Raw genomic sequence first — 22,907 nt, forward strand, 5'->3', positions numbered from 1 at the left:
ATACTGAGGAAGTGGAGCTGCTGTGTGCTGGAGAAGCGACAAAACGATCTACCATCACCGTAATCGTTGTCATCATCATCATCATCATCATCACTGCCGTCGTCGTGGTCGTCGCCGTGATCGTTGAACAGTGAGTTGCATTGTTGATGTTCCAAGTAGAACGCCATTACACTACAAATCTGACCCAGTGATCTATGGCAGCGTGCTATGGCTGGTTAGTGATTGCTAAACAGCGATCACCAACAGCACAACAGAGCGCGTCAGTGGCACAAGCGTTAATGTTATCACGTTAACGAGAAAAACAATACTCGGGAATTCTGTAGCAACTGTTTACTAGAACGAATATTCTCTCCAATCATCCTCTCACGAAACTGCACACTAAAATGTTGCCAAACTCGCTGAGTTGCCAACTTTATTCCCTTGAAGTCGAAGCAACGATCGTTAGTAGTGACCATCAAGCGATGATGCGCACAGTGGTGATCGATGATATTTATGGGTATCTCCACCACGACCACCACAACCGGATTGGCGCAAAAACAGGGGTGACGCTAGGAAGCGCAACATGCGATCTAACCAGATTTAGCACCGCACCGCAAACGACATCCATACTAGTGGCTCCTCTGGTGAAGGTTAGTTCGAATAAGAAGCTCGAGCGCCACTTGCGCCAATGACTGGCCCGTGGTGTGCGGAATTCCGTTCCATTCCGCCACTACTTTGCTTTTATGTTATGTTTCTGTTTGTAATGTTTTGACTTTATAGAGCAACAGCCAAGGTGCTGGGTGCAAAGGCACGTGCAAGTCTCGCGCTCGCGTATGAATGGCAAGTGACTGTGTTTTGGGGATAGTCAGCCGCTGCTGCTGCTGCTGCTTGTGGTGTCTCGCGTAACACTGCCAGTGACGACACGTTACATAACTGTACCATTAGGCATCTTCTAATGAGCTCTGTTCTTGGGTGAAGGACCTAGTGTGGAAAGTCCCCTCTCTGCTGGATGCTGCACTCGCGCAAGCTAATGATTTTAACCCATCCACCGTTTGATGGACTCACAAAGAAGTCATATGCTGGCCGCACTTAATCATGAGCCACGCGCCTGGCCATTAAAACGAATGCTGGAGGACTTTCACCTCAATGAGCTGCTGTCAATACTCGCGCGCGCGCGCGCGCCTTGCACACGCGTGTGGGGACGTCAAAAGCCCTCCCTGGTCGCCCCACAGATCGCCATCCATTTAAATCCATTTTTGGAAGACGCAATTCATTGGAGCATTTAATTTCTTCCGCTATAAAACTCCCCCGCAAACTCTCTCTCTCCTTCCTGGAGGCGAACGAGAGATGAAGACATCGTGCGCAGGTCGAGCGAGAGCGATTCCTGAGGTCCGGGGAATGAATTTTGTGCCAGAACTCGACTCGAAAGAACGCATAGACGGACAGTGGGACTGGGCATTGACTATTAGCCTACCCCCCCGATTCAAGGGCCATCAACTGAGTGTCAGAAAAGGAGTACGAGAAGACGGAAGAAGGGGTTCCAACAGATTATCCAACTTGAAATTGAATGACCAGCGAACAAGTCCGAATCGAATCGCCTGAATGGACCCCGAAGCCAAAGTGTGAGGGACTCTGTTTAGAGTTCAATTTGACATGAGCTGTCTTTTCCGTATTCTGGATTCCAAGTTGTGCGGACGCCAAACTCGCCAACGGTTCTACCGTGGCCACTAAAGACCGCGTCGCGTCCGGAGGATTCAGGTGTATTCCGACGTAACGGTGGATGATACAAGTCACCCCAGCACGAGCTTTCACGACGAATTCCTAGATGACCACTTGGAAGGAGAGCTGAAGGAGATGGACAAACTTGGGACACACACCGCAATCAGCGAGAGCTACGAGAGAGTCCACCACAACCAAGCAGCTCCTACACCAGAAGACGCGCGCGGGAGGTAGGGAAATAGCGGGGCGAGGTTAATGATAAAAATTCTTTTACGCGCTCAGCGCCCCAGGTTTGCCAACCTCACGGAAGGAAGGTGAAACTCATCGGCATCGCTCTGCGCACACGACGGGACAGAAACCTGTTTTTCGGCGGTCCACTCGGACTTCGGTTCGTTCGTTCGGTTCGTTCGGTTTGTTGGCAAGTTCCAGCGCTCCAGGCCGTTGGGGGGGAACACACATTTGAAAAGTGATATAAAATCATCCACTTTGTGTCGCTGCGTCCACCATCACCATCTCGGGACGCATCTGACCAACGGGGCCCACAAGACAAGATCTGCACGATCTGCCTTAAACCGTAGCTCCGCTTTTCGGGTGGGGCAACAGTCCCGACAGGGTAATTCAAGGGTTGGAATGTTTATCCGTTTTGTTGGGTTGTTGTTGAGCACTTGATGCCGTGGTGATCCACTTGATCCACGATTCTTCTTCGACTGGAGTAGTAGTACGAGGACACGAGAGGGCGACAGTGCCAAGTTGGCAAGTGATACTGGACTGGAGTGGACTATTATTCATGGAATGGACTTGAATGGCGTCCAGCGGTGCGCCACAGCATCCCACAGAAAAGGGTTGTGATCAAATTATCCCATCACGGAATTTGACGCTTCAAGTCGAAACCGTGGAATTCCGCGAACTCTCAACTTGGAATCCAGGTGCTTTGCTGCGGTTCTCCAACTTGCTCGTTGCTCGTGTGCAAAGTAAAGGCGAAACACCGGAACACCTCGGGTGACCGGAAGTTGCGGACGCACCTCGCGGACAAAACCGTTCCACGAAGAACGCGGTTCTACGATCTGACACCAAGAACGAAGCAGGAGAGGAGAAGAAGTGTCCCAAGAGTGTCGTGGCCGAGACGTGCGCAAAGCTAATTGCTTTTGCGGTCCGCCCGGATTCTATCCGGTCAGGAATCTACAGACGAATAACACGAACTGCTTTTGCTCACGAAAAGAAGAAGAAGAAGAAGAAGAAGGGCTTCTAGCTGTAGCGAGATAGCTCGGTTCCCGGGACGTTGCGCTAGCGTGGCGGAAATTTGCATAAACTCGCATAATGAGACGCGCGCGCCTAGTTCACGTTATCGCGCCAGCGACATTAGACCGTGAAACCGTATCAATAACTGGCGAACCGAACTCACGGATCTTGCGGGGTGCACGGTCGTCCAGAAGGTGCGCCCGAAACGAGTTCTCGGAGTTGCTGCTGCGCCCCCCACCGCGGGGGGGTGCGCATCTTGTGTAGCGGGGAACTTGTTTTTCCGGTTGCAGAAAAAATAAACTACAACAATATAGTCACACGCTACGGAAGGTTTTTTTTTTTGTTGCGAAGCGTCCTCCTCTTTCTCTCTCGCTCTCCGGGGAAGAGCTGTCCCCAGAAGCGCGGTGAGAGCAGCAGCGCCGAAACGGAGCGACGGCAACGGTGGCACAGCTCAATCTCGAACTTCGAACTCTCGCCTCCCCGGGCGCTCCGGGGCGGCATGCTGATGAAGATTACGATCAAAAAGCGTCGAGATCGTCTGAGTCGGTGATCCTCGCAGGGAGTGTGCGAGCGGTGCGGTGAGCAATATAAATTCCACCCCGAAAAGAGCCCCTCAGGCGATCGTAAAAGCGATCGCGCCAACACTCGATGACCACAACCGCGGGGCAAATCCCGAAACAGCCAGCCAGCCAGTCAGCGGCAGCAGCAGCAGCTTTATTTTTTTTGCGCATTGGCCAGCCCGGAATCTGGAGGGTAATCTGGAGACCGGGATCGACAAGCGATAGCGATATAAGTGCGATAGACAACGCCGCGCACTTGTGCACCTGCGACAGCAACTTCGTGAAGGCGTCAAGTGCTGCTGAGGGCCGGGCCGGACCGCTTGCGTACGCTTTACAACGACTGCTTCTGATGGCTATCAATGACCGTTACCTTAGGTGTCACCATCGATGTCACCCCGATGTGCGAAAGCGCACACATTCCACATCTCCTCCGATCTCTCTCTCTCTCTGTGGCACTGTGACCGGCTTAAGGGGCCCAACAAATCCATTTCCAGTTGGAGAAGGTGAAAGTTCCTCCGGTTTCGCTGCTTCACCATTCGAACACCATGGGTGGTACACCGCATTTGACTCGCCCGCCACTTGTCCAAGAGATCACATCGATCAAGTGGCCGGAGAAGCGAAGTAGAGCTTAATCCCACTAGATCCTTCTCCCCGGTCGATCCCCAGGTAGCAAGTGTAATGATCGTCGCCGCATCTCATCTCATCTCTGTCAGCTTCCTTAGGTGCGCACTGGAAACATGTCCAGCCACCCTTGTTTACAAACAAATGACATGCCCTCTGGAGTTGACATTCCCCGGACATCGGACACTCGTTCGCTGGAATTGGCAAGACCTCGTTACCGCCTACCAGGAACAGTATCAGCGGACGTACGACTTCAATTCCGCTTCCACCCAGCTTAGGCTCCCTCGATCGTGGCGGCTAATCATACGTCACGATTCGATCGAGTGCGCGGGAGCTGTTTGGAATTAAACATCGCTACGCCACATGTAATCCATGGGCCCACCATGTCTAGGATGTGTTTTGCACCGCTTTCCTCGGCTGGGCGGCCGGCATGCGTTGCTGCGATCGCTGCGACGATCTTCCGGGACGGCGATTGGCGCGCGCGTGGAGTAGGTAACGATCGCTCGTAGACGATGGGAAATGAATGGAGTGCGTGCGCGGAGTGTTGTGTGCTGGTCGGGTTCCGGTACAGAACCATTTCATTTTCAGTGTGTGTTTGGCAGGAAATAGACAGACAGACAGACAGACCACGCTAAGCGGATGGGGAGCCGTTGCGGGAGTGATCTCATCGGCGGCTTGTCATGATCCGTGTACCGACGCCTCATTACATCGGGCGTCGTTGTTTTCTGTGGGGTGTGATTTGTTTTAATCGGAATGCGAATGGAGATGTTAATGATGAAGTGTGTTTACGAAGCGTCGATTGATGGACGTGCTGAGCATCATTACGTTGCATTGCAATCGATCCATCTGGTTTTATGGGCTCTTAATGTTTTGGTTACCAGCTAAGACACTTGCACTATTTCAGTGACACTCAGAGTGGTTTTAGAAACAAATAAAGAAGCAAATGCAATGATCATCACATAACAATTCTTTCACATGAGATCAATATTAATTTCTTGGCAATTGAAGTTCAGTAACTTTTGTTGAACTTCATCTATGAATGTAAATCGCATGGTAGTTGACGAGAATTTTCAAAATCAGTTATTTATTTCTGCAGCTGCTTCTGCAGCTTTTTTTGTGACACATATTTTGAACATTCTTCCCTGACAGCCGATCCTTTCAAGAGAATTGTGTAAAAGCTTTGGACTACCTGGTGAAACTTATAATCTTTCTAACGAGTATCGATTTGTATTTCTCTGATGACCCGTCATGTCACTACGATGGGCACCGTAAAAAGTACCTTTGCGACAACATTCCTACCAAAATTTGATGCCACGGATTAATTTTTCAATTAATGTTGCTCAAAATAATACCAAGTATTCTTCAAAAGCTGTAAATTAATATGCCATTTAATTGAAAAAAATAAAGTTAAATGTTAACGTCACAAAAAATCGTCAAAAACGGGTCTTTTTTCCACCGAAAATACCGAAGGCCCCCTTAAGATGGAGAAGTTCATGAAAACCTTGCTGCAAAGATTCGAATACAATTAAGCAAATTGAATTAGGATTGTAACTTTGCCTCTCCCGAAGTATCCCCAGCGACCGTTAGCCTACGATCGCTCTGTTATGACATACGCTTAACCCCCATACAACCCAACCAAGTCTCCGTAAGTCACCGCATGTAACTTCCTCATTAATCGCTTCGTTTAGAGACACCGGTCACCCCACACACTACCCACCACCAGAGAGAGCGAGAGAGCCCACCCGTTTGCCCGCATACCGACATGTCATGGTGTCGTATGTGCAGGCAATTTGCATCAATAAACATTGTGATTCATATGTAAATGATCGTGAGCGACCATTACCCGGTGCTTACACTGATTTCACCGACAGCTGAGGCACGGTAACGGCTGCACGCAACTGCCACGCGCGATCAGCCGCGATCGATCGCGAAAGCGCCCAATTGAAGAATGAGGAAAAGATCAGTTGCAGTAGTTCTCGCGAGACACGGTGCGAGGTTAATTATATCTCCAACCGGTGGTAGCCGCCGTAAGGCGATAGAAAGTTGAATCGCTCACCTCGCGGCAGTGGCAGAGCGTGACGGCATTCGATGGTATCCATCGATGCGTTGCACAATCGATCCCCGCGACTCGCCGGCCAGCGCGACTTGAGTGACACTTGACGACGACGATGTCCAAGACGACGTCGAAAGCAAACGAAGAGCCCGCGTGTACGCAGTGGCGTCCGGCAGCCGCGATGTGTAACTTCCTTGCCAATTTTTTTGCATTTGCACCGCGTGGCCCCCCCCCCCCCCCTTTGCTTAGGCTACGCAGTGCAGCGTTTGACCCAATCACCTACCAACCGGAACGCTGGAAACTTTCGCGTGAAACTAGTGCACAACAGCACCCAACGGTGAGCGAGTATGCAAAGCGGACTCGCCCAGTCGCACAAGGCGACTTCCGACTGACCAGCCAGCCCCCGGATTTGCTAGCCCATCGAGACAAATTGCTATTTCATAATGCTATAATTGGAGTGTCAAAACGCGAATGATCTACGAGCACCGGAACGCGCATGTCTCGCATCGTCGTCTATCAATCAAAGCACTCTTACCTTTCCGCTTGAAGATGTAATTCTTCCTGTACAGCCACCAGAGCAGCACACCCATCAGGACGACGGCGACGAGCGTACCAAAGATGGCACCGGCGATGTCGCCTCCACCGTAGCAGGATTCGTTCTCCATCGCTACGCTACGTGCTGCGTGGTTCGAAATTCAATACACTCTGCCCTTCTGCGGGGTGGTTGCTTCACACACTAGGTCGCTAGAATCGCGCAAAGTTGTTAGTTGTTGGCTGTTGCACACCTACGTCACCAATATCAATCGTCTTCTGCGATCTGCACTCTGTTTCTACTAAATCACTACCGGTGTGCGTCGTCGAACTTGCTGCTTTAGCATCACTTCACTGTAAACCGTGCGTTGCTATACACTCCCGGAAATGAACACTCCACGAAGGGCCAGTTTCAGGACGATAATGGGACAATACACTCTTGGGGACAGTAACACACTTTGATGCCGCCACACCACGTCACCAACCACCAGCCAAATTGCTGCCCCACTGCGTCACTGCGTCAGTGCCCTGGCCGCCAGGATTCAACTAACCATCAAACACCACGGATTTGCGCACAGTACCACGCACAGCATACGCCCTCTGGCCGGGGAAATAATGTGCCTCCTCCACGCTGCTGCGTGTCTCGCGCTTCACACTCCCGCGTATCGCGTTCCCTTCTCGATCACCGAAATGGGGATGGTTGCGTGCGCACGGCCGCGAGATCGTTGTGGCGTCGGATTTAATGCTAAAATTATGCAACCATTATCTGCGATTATTATTACTGTTTTGATGATGATCGGTGATTGTTGTTTTGGAGGAGGGTTCTTGTGCGTCTCGTCTTCGCTCTTTCCTTCTTCTTTTTCTATCTGCACGATCGTTGTTTATTGTTTTGCGGGTGAGTCGAGCGCACGTTGTGTGTTGTTTTTTGTTCGCTCTCTTCTTCGTCGTCGTCACTTTTTGGCGGATGCTCGATCGCGTTGAAAATTATTGTTTTGCCTGTTATGAGGAGGAAGTGAGAAGAAAAGGAAAAGGATGAAAATAATGAGACATTGAAATTATATACAGATGATGATGCAGGGTACGATTTAATAATGTCTACGATCGACAACGCCACAGTAGAAGTTATCATTTTGAATCGCCGGGCCCTAAGCTCCCCTTTTTTGTGGGGAGAATTCGTTTTATTGATTCCTGTAGCCGTTAATCACCTCCCATCGTTGGATGTTTTGGAAAGCATTTCACTCTCTAAGCGAACAAACAAAGCGGCTACGTATATGGCTGCCTAATCAGCTGACCGTTTTATGCATTTATGCACCCTTCTCTCGAAACCACCCCGTCCAATCGAGATTTGAAGGGCGCATTAATGCATTTCGATGTTCAAAACTTTATTGCTTCATCAATCGTCTCCTCGATGCAAGCTGATGCAAGGATCGATCGCAGAGCGCCCACTTTCACAACCTACACGATGCGAGGGCTGGCAGGCTGGGCTGATAATGTGCGAGAAACACACAATAATGCGTCGGTTTTGTAAAGGATCCGGGAACCACGCGTGCGTGCAACGCAAACTGCACACCGGGACAGGGCGCACAGGAGATACACAAACTTTAATTTCCTTACCATTCCGGTTCGCTCATCGATTGGAGAAGCAGAAAATTAAAAAAAAAAAATCTCCCCAACTTTTAAATTGCATTACGCAACGTCGGGTGGTTTGTTTTGGAAACGAGATCGAAAGGAAACGTGTCCCCATCGGGGAGGGAAGCATCGATCCCCCCACCCCCTCTCACCGGTTTTGGGTGGGCTTTTGGTTCTGCCGGGCGGATTAACGAAAATACCAGACAATGCCGTTGATGAAGGAAAGTGAAAAAGTTATCTAAAATTCCTCTTTTCAGACTGATCACTCGTCCATCCGTCCGTCCGTCCGTCCGATTGCTGCAGTGGGTAATAATCGGATCGCGAGACGAAAACGAATTATACTTTTCATTTCCTCGATCCGGCCGCCGGATCGAGGTTGATGCGTTCAAATTGCATCACAAATGGGGAGGAAAATTGGGGTGCAAAACCGGAATCCCCCGGACAGTCGGCTGCTGACAGGCGTGTAAGCAAAAATTGGAAAACCAGTGGTCAGCAGAGCCACAATAAAAAAAAAAGGGATTAGCTTTAGGTAACGTCCCTACGGGGTTGCCTTCCTGTTCGTTGGTGTCTCGTAATGCTTCAATACTGCCTACGAGCGAACGATTAACTGCCAATGTAAGTAGCTCAAGGAGTAGCGCGCCCAAATCGAAAGCTCAGCAACACAAGTTCAATTCCCGAAATTATATCCTTTGAATCACAATAAAAAAATGATCGAATATCATTTGGCCCTTATCCAGAAAGGGTGTGAGAAGCGCTTAATATGATGCGGATCATCTCGTCGTCGCCTACTGCGACCATGTGCCCCATATCGAGAAAGTGGCGGCTTAATGAGAGGAGCGCAAAGCATCTAAAAGAAGTTGTCCCAACATATAACGACACCTTCTCAACGCCTACTGCTGCTTTTGCCTGATAAAACCAACCAAACTGCAGTAGCTCCAGAAGAAGGCGGCAGGAGGTTTGACACTTTGCTTCCTCTCTACGGCTGCCGTGGGTCCCATGTTTACGGTCACGAAAGAACCCCAGAAGCCGCCAAACGACTGCTCCTGCTGCTGCTGCTGCTGCTCCACTATGATGTGTCCGCCGTTCGTTCAACACCTACACAACACGCGCACCCTCTCTCGAGGTGCGTGTTTTGGACTTTCGTGTTAATCCTTCCTTCCGGTGCTTCTAGTGCCTCCCGATATGTTGTTGATGTTGTCCATGTTTGTCGCTATTTCTACGCACACGCTGCTACTACTGCGGAGACGAGAGGAGGACACATCTCATCGCCGCGGTCGTCCGTACGGCACCCAAGCCCCCCAAAAAGCGCGCTGCTGTTTCGCGCTCCGTTTAGAAAGTGACGTTTGGTTTGGATCGGTCGGATCGGAATGTATCGATTTCTTTTCTTCTTCGTCCAAACACCGCCCGTTCCTATCAGCCCTCGACCGTTCGACCTGTTCGACTTCGATTCCTTCCATCCCCGTGTCGCGTCGCGTCGCGTCCTCCACACATCCCCGGTCAACGTGACTGACCAGGGAGCCGTAACACGTATGGGACGGCCCGAAGGACCGATTCTCTTTCCCGCCGTACGTCGGGACCGCGTGGGCATTCTCTTTCTCCGCGGCCTTTTGCCTTTCTTCCATTCGCCCCGGCTTCTTTGGCTGCTTTCGTACTGCTGCTTTACGATTATCCCCAGAGCGGGGGGGAAGCTTAAGTCGGGCCTCTCGGCGGTTGCCCTTACGGGCCAAAGAAATCGAAAACGGAAAGTAAACGCCTAAGGTAACGGGCGCGAGTCGCGCGAGAATCAACACCGCGAGCTAAAACGGGAAGAAATGGCCAATGGTGGACACGATAGTGCGGACGTGCGCATGCAAGGGTGCTATCGGACGCAAATGGAATCGATAAAAGCAACAAAGCACACAAAAAAAAAAGACTAAAAGCCATAGGCAATGGCAGCGCTTGTCAGCGACTATCCGATCGGAATATCTAAACACCCTCGAGTCGTCGAGCATTAACCCTAACCGATCGATGATCTTCAATCGCACAATGATGAACATCCCCAGGGGTGGCTGAAGGAACATGTTTTACATGAGTTCCACCACAGAGAGAGAGATGGCCACGGGACCGGACAGTTTTGCGGCATGATTTGGCGCACAATAGATCCGCGCGCGCTCACTTCCTGTCGAATGTATATCGAAAACATCAACATGGAATCCGGGAAAAAATTGGGCACTTCTTGAATCAATCACCGAGGGTCTGCCATGCGACCTTGCTTCAGGTACCTGTCCCAGGGCCTGTTTCGGGACCGTTCGTGAGGAATCCCAAAAGCAGAGTTACACATCCTCTTTCGAACGGGAGCAATTATGTTTTACGATCGCATCCCTTCGAATGGCCGAAGAGGTGGTCGAATGCTTTGGAAATCCCTCGTACCATCCTCGGTGACAAGCAACGATCTTCTCGTCTCTGCCTATTCTTCTTCACTGCCGTTGGCTAATTGATTATTTCTGTATCAGTATTTTATGTTCTTCTTGCACCGGTGGACACCACCGATCGAAGAAAGTATCGTATCCCGAACCGCTCGGCAGGAACGCCGAAGAAATGCGATCGACACAGGCACGCAACGGCAGCGGCGGCGAGGTGGTACCGTCTTCATCCGTCGAAACACGCAACACGTTAAACCGCTGCGGGACCAGATAATGGTTTATTTGACTTGCTGCCACACTCGCCTGTTTCCCTGGGTGTGGCTGAGGAGCTTTTGGGACTCCCCCGGGGACTGCCCTGCTGGAGTTGGATTAATCTTTAACTGGTTTTCTGGCTGGCTGACGGGGTGGCGAGCTGGTAAGCTGAAGAGTTTGGTTGAATTTCGTTTTCCAATGCAACTCCCGCTAAGCTCCACTCCAGTTTTCAATTCCGTTCCCGAAAAGATGGTCCAACACACGGCGAGACACGCACGGGCACACGGGAAGGTTTGTTGTTTTTTTTTTCTTGTTGATAATAAAATTAAAATAACCCAATTAGTCTCCATCTTGCGCGACGCTTTCGGTTGTGGTCTGTGGGAACACCGGATCACATCCACGTTAGCCTTCCACAGAGCATCGTGCATCCGTTGAGATATCGATACGATGATCGTCAACTCTAAGGAAGATCGTTTCGAGGATTTAATCTACTATTTATGGGACTTTGTGGGGTAGTTTTGGTTCGTTTTTCGGGTAGAAAAACGATAATCCCCTGGGTAAAAAGTCAATTGTTACGACGACGATAGGACTGAAAGTGATGATCATAAACCGTTCAGCGATTCACTTTTCAATTCTCGCATTCCAAAAGTCTTTTCAGTGATCCTTGCGAATGATTAAAGTCCTTTTAAATGTCAAAATACACAAACACATGAACAAGCAGCCAATCTTATCGTTGCACCGGCTACCATAACATCGATCCTCGCTCCAGTGCGGTGCATCGATCACTTCCCTCAACCATTCTTAACACTACACATGCACATTTACCGTTGGTTTCAATCAAAGATGCACTTTCTGCCGCGAGATGACCCTTGCATGCCGAAAAGGATATGCAGACGGTCCACCGACACCACGCACGAACAACGAGAAACGTTGCAAAACGCGGACACGATGGCAACCTGTTGATGCCTCTGCTGGTGCTGCTGGTGCTGCTGCTGCGTGTGTTGCCTGTCACTAAACTGTCTGTCTGTCTCGCTGCTGCTGGCCACTGATGCTGCTGCTGTCTTTGATCCTTTCACCTGCGCGATCACCTGCAAACTCCGCGTAGCTCCACGATCGCGATCGCCGTCAGGTTTAGGAAGGGTGCCAGCGGTCATGCTCTAGCTCGCTCGCTCGCCACCGCACGATCACGCGTTCCGTTTCCTTCACTCGCATTTCACTTCGGAACGAATCGGGCACGAAGAAGGCGAAAACGACGACGACGACGACGACGATCATGTGGCGATCGTGGTGGAAATACCGATGCCCAAGGTGGTGGCTGGAGAGCCGGGGAGTGTAAATGGAGGTAGAAAACGCACGTGTCTACCTTGGTGTTGGTGTCGGGAGAAGTGTGAATGAAAGGCAGATACTTTAACATTACGGGCATTGAGCGATTGGGAAGATGTTTCGGACGATCTTTGGTGCAGTACAATGAGCGCTTACCTTTACAGTGTTTTCCGAAAAGTTATACTTCTCTCGGTTGTCTTGCTACTTTGGAACCTAGCCCTCTAGATTGTTGTCCAAGCGATGTCCCATCCTGTAATAATTATTAAAGGAAAAATAATTAATTAATTATTGTTTTTTTTTAATTTTGTGCATGACCTCCATTGCCATTGCATAGAAGTCATAAGAAGGAGATTCATACAATACCTTTTATGCTAGTCGCATGCAGCTTTTATGCAACGGAACGAAGCATACAACATCCGGGAAGAAAGCATGATTTCGAACCCAACGGCTCAAAGGGTAGCGATTTTTCTCAGCAATCGGATTTTTCTAAGCAGATCGCCAGAATCCATTTCGTTCAAGTAAAAAAAAAGGAGAAGCAACCCGAGCCGGCCGTTTCATTTCACTGTTGATGTATTCGAGAAAATCGACTCTAATTAAAGATTCCACACTAATAAAAATACGGGAAAAAATACATTTCACACACTTTCACCACTCTCTTCTACCTTCCCCTATACCGTCTTATCACTGCTGGGATTGGCATTAGATTCAATTCTGTTCGGTTTCTTACCTGCAAACCTCACTGCACTATACGCCACGCACTACACACTATGGTCCTACTCGACCTCGATCGATCAAAATATGCTACTTGCGCAATTTGATTGGTATTTGCTGCCCCATTCCTCTCGCACTTCCTTCATTTTGATTTAGCTTAATGCATCGCTTACCTACAGGCTCTGTTGCTGGCCACCGTTTAAAGCTTCGCTACTTAAGATAGATAGGGCAAAAAGGAACTAACGTTTCCTCGTATTGAATGAGGAACGGAGGAAGAGAAAGGGAACAAACGTGAACAACGCAGTGTAAATATAACTTTTAATCTATACTCTCGGCTTCGCACGCTGGGAAGAAGATAAATGCGCAGGATACCACTGGAACCGATGATGCGGATGGAAGGAAGCTACATAAATCCCACGCCGGCCACGCTGAGGGGCTGAGTTGAGTTGCGAGTTGTATAACAACAGTTTCCTCCTATAGAATTGTTTTTCTTCAATTTCCTACGGCAAGGAAGATAAAATAGTAAATAGATTGTGCCATGCGGCGCTTCTCCTAATTGGTTGTCGTTTCCATTTGTTTGTCTCTAGATGCTTAAATGTTTAACTTTTAAACCCTGCCAGCCTTGTTCCCGGTTGTGTTCGGGAGTTGTGTGTGTTTGAGGGATTGCTTTACGGTACACTACGGTGAAGTTTTGTTGCATGTTACAGCGTGCGTTACTAAATTGGTGCTAATTTCCCCTTCTCCCCCCCCCCCCCCCCCCCTCCCAGTTACTATCACGTTCTAGTGGTTGCGGCTGCTACTGCAGCTCGAGCACCTTCTTTGCTTGCTCCATGCCGGAAAGATATGCTCCGTGCACGGTGGAGAAGTACTTGGCGTGGCACGCTTCACCGGCAAAGTGAATCGTGGCACTGCTACGTACGCCAGTCTGATTGCCAGTGGTTCCAGCTACGCTGGCCGTTTTCGGTTTGCTACTCCCTGTGCTGGAGGTAGACACCGTAGATGGTTTTGTCGACGATGTCGTCGCAGTCGTCGTTGCCGTCGTCGTCGCCGTCGTCGTCTTGGCAACACCTTGGGTACTGCTTACTGTAGCAGTCGTAGTCGTGGTAGTCGCCGTCGTAGTCGCAGCCTTCTTACTGGTTGCAGTGATCGTGGACGTAGTTTTGCTGCTGTTGCTACTGCCAGTGCTGCTGCTAGCGCTTGTTACACTACCGGAAGTGGTTGCCTGGCTCACGGCGACCGGAGCTACCGTGGGTTCCTTTTTACGCGACTCTTCACCCAGCTTATCATACTGATTGCATATGAGCGTCTCCGTAATATTCGCCATAAAGTTCTTCTCGTGGTCACAGTTAACGGAAGTGTAGCTATACGAGCCACGGATGTATCGATTTGAATTCCATCGTGTGCTGTAATGAGACAAAAGAATCACTGTCTTTAAATCAGGCTTCTAGACGCAATCACTACTCTCCCTCACTCACCAGTAGTAATTGACAGGTTTAGGTACTTTTTTCTTGGTAAACTTCTCCAAAATGAAAACACAATCGCTCACGATCTGCTCATCGTTCAGTGCTTCCATCTCGAGCGCACCGTAGCTACCGATCCAGCCGAGCAGCGTGTTCGGTGGCCCGGGGCTGAGCACATCGAACCCCGATATGAAGCGCGTCCAGTGTGAATCCTTGCGTAGCTCATCCCGCCACACCAGCTGAATGCCTTCCGCTTTACCCCACCAGGCTTCCTCGAACTGTAGGAAGATTTTATCGATCGTACCGTACCCAATGCTGCGGATCGATCGGCTAAAGCTTTCCGGCAAGTTCGGCTGAAACAATTGATCCATCGTGTCCTTCAGTACACCCAGCGAAAACGTGACGATCAAATGTTGACAGCAGTACACGGTCCCGTCGGTACACTTCACCAGCACCTTGCCCCGGCCATCTAACCAACGGATCTCACAGATCGCCTTATTGTACACGATCTTCTCCAGCCCGATCTCCTCGACCAGACAGTTGACGAGCGCCTGAAAGCCGTACCGCATGTTAATGTGCGCCTGGCAGCTTTCGCCATTGAACGAATAGCTGCCCCACAGTTTGGCCGAAATGTCCGACACGTGCAGGCAGGAATTGTCGATGATCTGAAACCGACAGTGCCAATCGAGCAGCTGCTGGGCCAGCACCTTCTGCTCCGCGGTAAAATCCTTCTCGATGCGCTTCCGGAACTGCTCCTTCAGAAACACCTCCAACGAGGCCGGATAGGTGGTGGAGACATTCTTTTCCTTTTCTTTCTCTTTCGAACTTCCCTTCAAATTCTCTTTGGAACCTCCTTCCGTTGCCGGTCGCTGGGCAAACTCTTCGCACTGCTCCAGTATCTGGCCGACAATGAAATCGACCCGTTTCGCCAGATGATCATCTATCCGGAAACCATCGTCCCGCAGGAACTCACCCAGGCCTTCCTCCGATGTTTCCTCCCGGAGCAGCCCATTCCGTTTGGCGACCTCGTGCAGCTCGTTCTGCCGGCCGTGCAACCACTGGGCACCAGCTTCCACGAACTGGTTCGCTCCCTTGGGTCCGCTGCCCGTGTGATGTTTCCGGAGTGTTTTCGTACTGATGCGCCCACCGGGCATGGATTGTGCTTCGAGGATGGCGAAACTTTTGCCCGAATTACGCAGCTGCTTAGCGGCACCCAGGCCAGCGATCCCGGCGCCCAAGATGAGCACATCGACGTACGCCTTCGGACCATGGTTGAAGGGTGGTATAAGTCTGGGAAAAAAGAAGCATAACAGTAGGAACTAGCGTAACGATCACACAAATACAAACAAATGTGGGAAACGGTGGTTGATTTATCCCAGAAAATAGTGAAACATTTATTGCACCGGTGATTGGTACGATTTAAATATAAAAAACGAAACTAATACAACAAAAACACGAATGTTAGAGCATTTAAACTATGCACGCTTCAGTCCTTCTTAAGGAGCACTATCACGACTTTAAAGATGTGCTTTCCTAAAAAAAGGAAATAGGAAAAGAAGAAAAAAAGGAGAAAAGAACAGAGTAAAACATGAAGCAAACGAACAAATCATATTCAACGGTTTAATCGGGAAACTTTAATTTCAAAATTTAAAATCAACCAAAAAAACACCATAGGATTTGAAAGAAATGCAAACAGTAAAAAGAAAATGAATATAAATAAGGTACCAACGATATAAAAAAGTACACAGAACCTTAAGAGTGGAAAAAACTAAATATAACAATAAAAAAGCTCGCTATTCAATTTATTGTAACAACAAAAGAAATTAAAACCTTTATAAAACAATAAGTTTGAAGAAAAAAGTATAAAAACGAATTTGCATTTCTTTCATTGCGTCCAAATGCGTGTAAATCATTTCAATAGCCAATAGACAAAAAAACCAAAGAAAAGCCAAAACAAAAAACCAACCAATCCTACCGTCGTACTTACCTATCGTACAAATCGATCAATCGATTCGCCTCACGCCATCCCGTCTCAACGGCACCGTGTACCGTGGAGTAATAGTGATCATGCGTCGCTTCACCAGCAAACTGCACCACCGGCATCCCGCACGAGTTGGTCAGCGGAATGGCAAGATGCGAGGCGGACGTATTCAACAGATCCGTCGTCAGCGACCGGAACGTATACGAACCGCGGAAGTTCACATTCGAGTACCAGGTCGTACGATGGAACCGTACCGGTTCCGGAATGGTGCAGTTCTTCATAAACTTCCGCAGCAAAAACAGACACGCATTGCGTACCTCCTCATCACTGGCACGCTCCATCCGGCGAGCGTTCTTGCCCGAAATCCAACCGCACAGCACGTTCGGTTGATAGTCGACGATGTAAAACCCAAACACATCCTCCATCCAGCTATCGCGATGCTTCCGGATCTCCTCCAAGTCCGCCGCATCCCAAATCAGGCTCAGTCCCTGCCAGCCCGGACTCCAGAAGGGTTTCTCAAACTCCAAAAACAGCTTATTGACCGTTCCAATCGAAAGACCCTGGATAGCGTTCCGCTTGATCGGTGGTAGATCGGGCGTAAAGAGCGTCTGATAGCGTTCCTTCAGCACACCCAGCGACACAGTACAGATCACGTGATCCGCATCGTACACACTATTGTCCGTGCACCGTATGCTGACGAGACTGTCCGGACCGGCGGTCCAGTTAATGTTGGCCACCGTTTTGTTGAAGTGCGTATACTCCTCCAGATTGATCGCTTCCGAGGCGATCGGTAGCGGATGACGTTTCTAAAACGGAAAAAGATGAGAAATTCAGTTCCAAAACTCCCATGTGCTGGGGAATCCCGGTCACCCTGGTTACCATCAGTATCTCGAGCACCGTCCGATAGCCCTTGTCTCGCCAGTTCAGCAACAGATCACCATCACACTCCCAGTAGTGGAGATAGCCGGGCCCGGACGTATCGAACCAGCTGTCCGATGCTTCGATAGAGTTTTCGAATTTATGGAAAAACTCCAGCACCTGATAGGCGGTCGCATTGTTGACGTCCGCGTACTCGGGCGTCTCGAGAAGGGACCGAAATTTTCCCACCAGAAACGATCCCAGTGAGCCACGGTAGGCTGTTAGCTCGTGCTTGTGCGTTTCCAGGATGGACCAAATCAGGCCGAGTAGCTTCTCGCTCTGTTCCGTCGGTATCTGTTCACCGTTGGAACGTGTCAGGACGAATCGCTCGTACCGGGCACTGTTCGAATCGAACACGTTATACTTGGAACCGAGCTCGTAGCACACATTACCCTTCTCTCCGTGGCACCTTTTGTGTGCCATGTGTGTGCCATGTATTGTGTGCCATCCATCCAAGCGTCCATGCCCGGCAGCGTGGGAAATGGGAAAGTAAATAAATTATACTCGGAGTTAATCGATTATTTAGCGACCTTCCTCCCGTCTCGCGGGTGGGCGAAGCAGGTTGGCAAAAGCGAACGCGACAAAATTAACAAACGTGGAGCAGGGCAACCCACGGAGTGGGAGGTGGGAGGGATAAAATCCTTTTCTTTTCATCCGCACTCTCTCCGCCGGGGGACCACTTACCATTGTGCGCCCAGGTCAACGACGTTGGCACCGAATGGGACGGTATGGATCCGGCCGCCGATGCGATTTTCTGCCTCGAGCAGCTTCACGTTCTTGTAGCCGCGCTCGATGAGCCGGGTTGCGGCTGCCACACCGGCCGCACCCGCCCCAATGATTACGATCCTTGGATTCATCGTACCGCCTTCTGCTGCTGCTGCTGCTGTCCTCTAGCTGCTGCTCCCCGATCCCCGGTCTCCAGCTTCCGCCACTTCCACTTCGTCGTAGCAGGCCAGGATGTGTGTTCTCGAACGTTCAACGGTGACTTTGTTTTCTTCGCCCTCGTTGGCGCTCAAGGATGCTTCTTAGTAGGCGACGGATGTATGTATCCACCGACCTCCCATCCAGCGTGGGGGGGGGGGGGGGGGGGGGGTCCTCTTACCGGATAGATCGATACACGACACACACCAAAACCGAGCTCCTTGACGAGGCCAGTGGGAGGATTGGAGTATGGAAGGGCTGCTAAGAGGGGGTGATTATTTTGTTGCCCTTCGCTTTCGTTCCGTTCCGATGCAAATTTGCGCGGAGATGTGTAGGTGCCCGGAGGTGCGGTGTGCCCTATTGTTATGGAGAACTCCCCTCTTTCCGTTCTCCGATGCAATGGTGTCCTGGTGCACCCTTCCAGATGGTGCAGCAAACTGCTGGTGCGACCGCTTGTTGAAAACTGCCCCAAAGGAAATAAACCTTTTTTTTCGCGATTCCGGTTGGCTGATGTCTGGAGCAAACTCCTCAACAACAGCGAACGCGATAAAGCGCACTATCTTGGCGAAAACAACAAGATTCACTTTACGCACTCACATGCACACGTACACGAGGGATTTGCACGTCAGGGGGGACAATTTGCAGATAAGATTAGCGAGCCCGTCGTTCCATGCAGAACTCGACGATATCACACGGCGAAACGACCGTCAATCTGGCCCGTATCCGCGATGCTGAGGACGACAACACTTGATTGATAGGCCCGTCCCGTCCGTCTGGAGCAAGGACCGCGTGGATCCCACCTCGGGGGAGCAGTCTTGGGGCCCGCACCTTTTATCGCGCCGTCCGAAACTCCGACAATCCGACTCAGTGGGGGTCTACCTATCAGCTGAGAAATGTATCCTTGCCGTGTGTTTGTGTGGTCGGAGCTAAGTGCTTTTAGTATACCCGGTGGCCGCCATATTGGATTTGATTTTTGACAATCAAAGGACATGGCTACTTATAAAAAAAGGATACCGCGCTTGCGATACGGTAAAAAGGATACACCGAGTTAGGGACGCCAATAGCCGCAACGATCGAGGAGATCCATTCACATTAATTTGATATCCAGTTCAGTGTCATACTTACTGCGAGTCATCTCGAAACAAGCTCATAGCATCACTTCGGCCGCATTCCAAAGGGGCAATTAATCCATTGTTCCTCTATAACTTTAAACATCCAAATTAGCAAACAGATTAAGCTCTTCTTTCCAATTAAATATATTTCATATATTTATTATCTTTCTACCAATTCAATTCAGCGAAGTATGTGTTTCTGAGGGGGAGCTAATGGTTGCAGAGCAAACGCGCGACTTCAACGACTTGTAACGGACTATTCTTTCGCTCAACAAACCAGCTCGCTCTCACATTAACATTAAACCTCTTTCCACACTGTCCACCTCGATCTTCCTTCGTTGGTTTACGCTCGCGGAGTGCTCGTTGGCACCCAAGCGCCAAAGCCACCCCCACTTAGTCCAATAGTACAACATTCGTCACAGATTTTTTTTTAGATCGCCTTGGGCCCGCCAGAAGCATCGGCATCAGCCCGCAGGATTACGTGTTGAAAGTTCCGAAAACAATGCCCCGTCCACCTCCCGGCTGATCGCGCGCGCGCACGATCATGGTCGTTTGAAATGAAACATGGCGTAGGAACCGTGAATGCGCGCGTGCTCGTGATAGCGGAGATATGTACAATGTGCAAACGCAACGTCTCGAAACAGAAAGTAGAGATGGCTAGCATATTCCCTAGCCCCAAAAAAACCGGTGGCCTTCCCGGGGTAGAAAGATTCCCGGGGTAAAACTTCAGAAGCTTGAGATGCCTTCACGTTTCACGCGGCTCTCTGTACGAGAGCAGCTGGATGCTGAGGGCTGCTGGCTGCCGGGCCGGCTAGTGCCGTATCAGCACGTAGTATATTTGATTTATGCTTCTTCATACCTCTTCACCCTTCTAAACCTATGGCTTCACTTCCTGTTTTTTGTTGTGTTATATCATTTACTTCTTTTTCAACAGCACTATCTGTTCACTATACAGCTCGGCTGCTGTTGCATCGGCTGCTTTAACACTTTTGTTTAAAATAATTTCTATTTTCTTACATTTCGCGCATTTCCCGCATTCGGCTTTTTTTTTGTTGTTAAATTTATTATTTTTTCAAATTTTCTTTCTCTTTCCTTCTGCTCTTAGCTTTTTCTTCCATTCTTCACACATACACTCTTAACGCACACGCACGCGACTCATTCGCACCACTCTGGCAATCATACACCTCCCATTCGCTCCCTATTGGCCAATCCCTGCCCCCAAAATAATAGTAAAATAAAACAGCAACTGCTATAATTGTAACTAATTAAACACAATATACAACCTAAAACACTAACAAACACACCTCGCCTCGCCTCGCTAGCCCTTAAACCGGCCAGGCCGTGCACTGATCCTGCTGATCGAGGATATGGGATGGGAAGCGTACGCAGCGCAAACCGGGGAGAGTGAGGTTTTGCTGGTTGCCTCGCATAATCTACACTCCATCTGCCATTGCCATTTGCCGTGTAAAATCTTCGTGCACCTCACTGGTGCACAGTGACTCACAGCAGGAGAAGGAGGAGGAGGGCTTGGTGGGTCCGGGATCAACACAAACGGCATCGGCGTTGATGAAAGGTGGTGGTGGGTTGGCGCTTGCAGTTTTGAAATAGTTTATCGTCCCTCCAGACAGCACAACACACTTCCAACACACACATTTGTCCTAGTTTAGTTATTATATGTATATAGATGTACGCTAAATCACTACAATACGCTAGCTGATAGTGTGTTTATTTGTGTGTGTGAGGGTGTGTGAATGTGAGTGGCTTGTGGTCTGTGTCCTGTGGGTGTGTGGTTTTGTTTCCGGTATGCCCGCATCATCATCGTGGGGCTACTACTACTACTGCTGTGAGGTCACTTCTGTCACTTGTTTGTACCAGGTGATTTGCTGTTTCGGCTTCCTGTGAGTGTCTATGGGGCGTGTTTCTCTCACACCCTTAGCCTCTTCTTATGCTGCTACTACTACTACTACTACTACATGTACTGGCAACAGCAGTGGCGATAGTAGCAGAAGAGGCGCACGCTGAGCCGCCTAGAACCGCGGGCTACGGGGAAAGGTGTACAGCGCTGGTGCTGGTTAGTGTGCTTCACGGCAGGCAACGGCAGCCACCAGGGCTGCACCACGACCCGAACCATCCTCCGACAGCATCAGATCAAAGGAGATGCTAGGTTTCACGAACTGCCGGATCTTCTGTACCATCAGATCGTGGAACTTGGGATGGAAACGGTACACCGAACCGTCAACACCGACCTAAAACCAGACAGAGAGCATGAATTGGCGCTTGTCCTTGCTGGCACGCGCTGATTGGCCGGCGTCTACGTACCGTTACGCTCGGTTCATCCATTTTGTTAATCAACGCCGCAATACCAGCGGACACGAGATGCGCGGCCCGGCTCGAAACGCACTCGCAGATGTAGCGCACGTTGGCGCAGTCCTCATCGGTCGCGTGCTCCAGACCGAGCTCATCCAGCACATCGCGACAGTACGTGTAGGTGCCCGGTTTGTCCGATTCGATTTCCGAAACGTACTTCGTGAAGAACTGGCCACGCTTGAAGAGAATGTCCGATCCGACACCACCGAACAGCAGACCGGCCTTGGTAAACTTGACGATCGCCAGACGGGCCAGTTCGCCCATGTACATGCCCGATATCATCTTCTCCTGGCTGCAATGAAGGACGTGCACGTGATTAGTATGATCCTGTGATCAGTGATCGTAGGAGCAGCGTATACTTACAGCTGTCGTCCCGGGTTGATGCTGTGCTGATCGATCTCGCGATCGTACTCAGTGCGCACAAAGTCCAGTGCACCATCGTCCCCGAACGCACCCCACTCGGTGTTGATCAGCACGTGCTGTTTGATACCGGGACCACTCTTGGGACCATCGAATAGGTCACAGTTTTCCACTCGCTCGACGTAACACGCATTGCTGCCCGTACCTGTGCGTCCGGTTCCGACAGGAACCATCGTGGATGGAGAAGAACGAAATGTTAATCAATCGTACAAGGGACCCAACGGCAAAATGCCAGCATGCAAAATGCATTATTTTAGGAACCGCTAGATGAATGCAGGCAAGGGAATAGAACTCAAACCATTCGATAAGAGGAACAGGAAGGTTAGGAAGGGGAACAGAAAGCGGAATTAGTAATAAATGGCAAACGAAACAATAAATGTAAATGAACCAATGGAAGGCTAATGATGATGGTGAGATAATTGAATTTAAAATTTCAAGAAATTCCTCTATTTACACTTTCAGAGTTAGAACCTGTGTGAGAGTGTCTGTTGTGAGTGAAGGAGCGGAACGAATCACCAACTAACTCCAACGCCAGAGCTTCCTGTAATCTTTCCCAGTGCCAATCCGGATACCAATCTTATAAAATAAAACGACTAAATGCGAAACACGATGATCAGACGGGGACATTTGTTAGAGAGAAAAGGGTGATCGAGGCCAATTGCAGGTTTTCACTTCACGCAGTTACGAAACGCAACGAAACAGCTGTTTC

General features: G+C 49.9%; 3 protein-coding genes across 6 annotated transcripts in view; all 3 read right to left on the reverse strand.

Moving 5' to 3' along the window:
- Positions 1-12,067, reverse strand: part of LOC126577071 (mucin-19-like) — a 53,239-nt gene extending 41,172 nt beyond the window's left edge. Inside the window, exons 1-2 of the mRNA XM_050238476.1 lie at positions 11,811-12,067; positions 6,707-7,698 (exon numbers count right to left, since the gene is read on the reverse strand). Coding sequence (XP_050094433.1) covers positions 6,707-6,836 — 130 coding nt within the window. The 5' untranslated portion in view covers positions 6,837-7,698; positions 11,811-12,067. The remainder of the gene's footprint in view (positions 1-6,706; positions 7,699-11,810) is intronic.
- A 1,709-nt stretch (positions 12,068-13,776) lies between these two features.
- On the reverse strand, positions 13,777-19,185 carry LOC126576003 (uncharacterized). The gene is made up of 5 exons (XM_050237058.1): positions 18,063-19,185; positions 17,340-17,787; positions 16,467-17,266; positions 14,495-15,769; positions 13,777-14,422 (listed from the first exon to the last, which is right to left on the reverse strand). The coding sequence occupies exons 1-5, from the start codon at positions 18,233-18,235 to the stop codon at positions 13,816-13,818; spliced, it is 3,303 nt and encodes a 1,100-aa protein (XP_050093015.1). The 5' UTR covers positions 18,236-19,185; the 3' UTR covers positions 13,777-13,815.
- Positions 19,186-20,453: 1,268 nt separating this feature from the next.
- Positions 20,454-22,907, reverse strand: part of LOC126577996 (hexokinase type 2) — a 22,647-nt gene continuing 20,193 nt past the window's right edge. For all 4 annotated transcript variants that reach the window (XM_050240141.1, XM_050240137.1, XM_050240138.1 and 1 more), the window contains 3 exons: positions 22,142-22,343; positions 21,731-22,070; positions 20,454-21,657 (listed from right to left, as the gene is read on the reverse strand). In XM_050240141.1, coding sequence (XP_050096098.1) covers positions 21,484-21,657; positions 21,731-22,070; positions 22,142-22,343 — 716 coding nt within the window. In that variant the 3' untranslated portion in view covers positions 20,454-21,483. The remainder of the gene's footprint in view (positions 21,658-21,730; positions 22,071-22,141; positions 22,344-22,907) is intronic.

Source organism: Anopheles aquasalis, chromosome 3 (genome assembly GCF_943734665.1).
Source record: "Anopheles aquasalis chromosome 3, idAnoAquaMG_Q_19, whole genome shotgun sequence".
NCBI lineage: Eukaryota > Metazoa > Arthropoda > Insecta > Diptera > Culicidae > Anopheles > Anopheles aquasalis.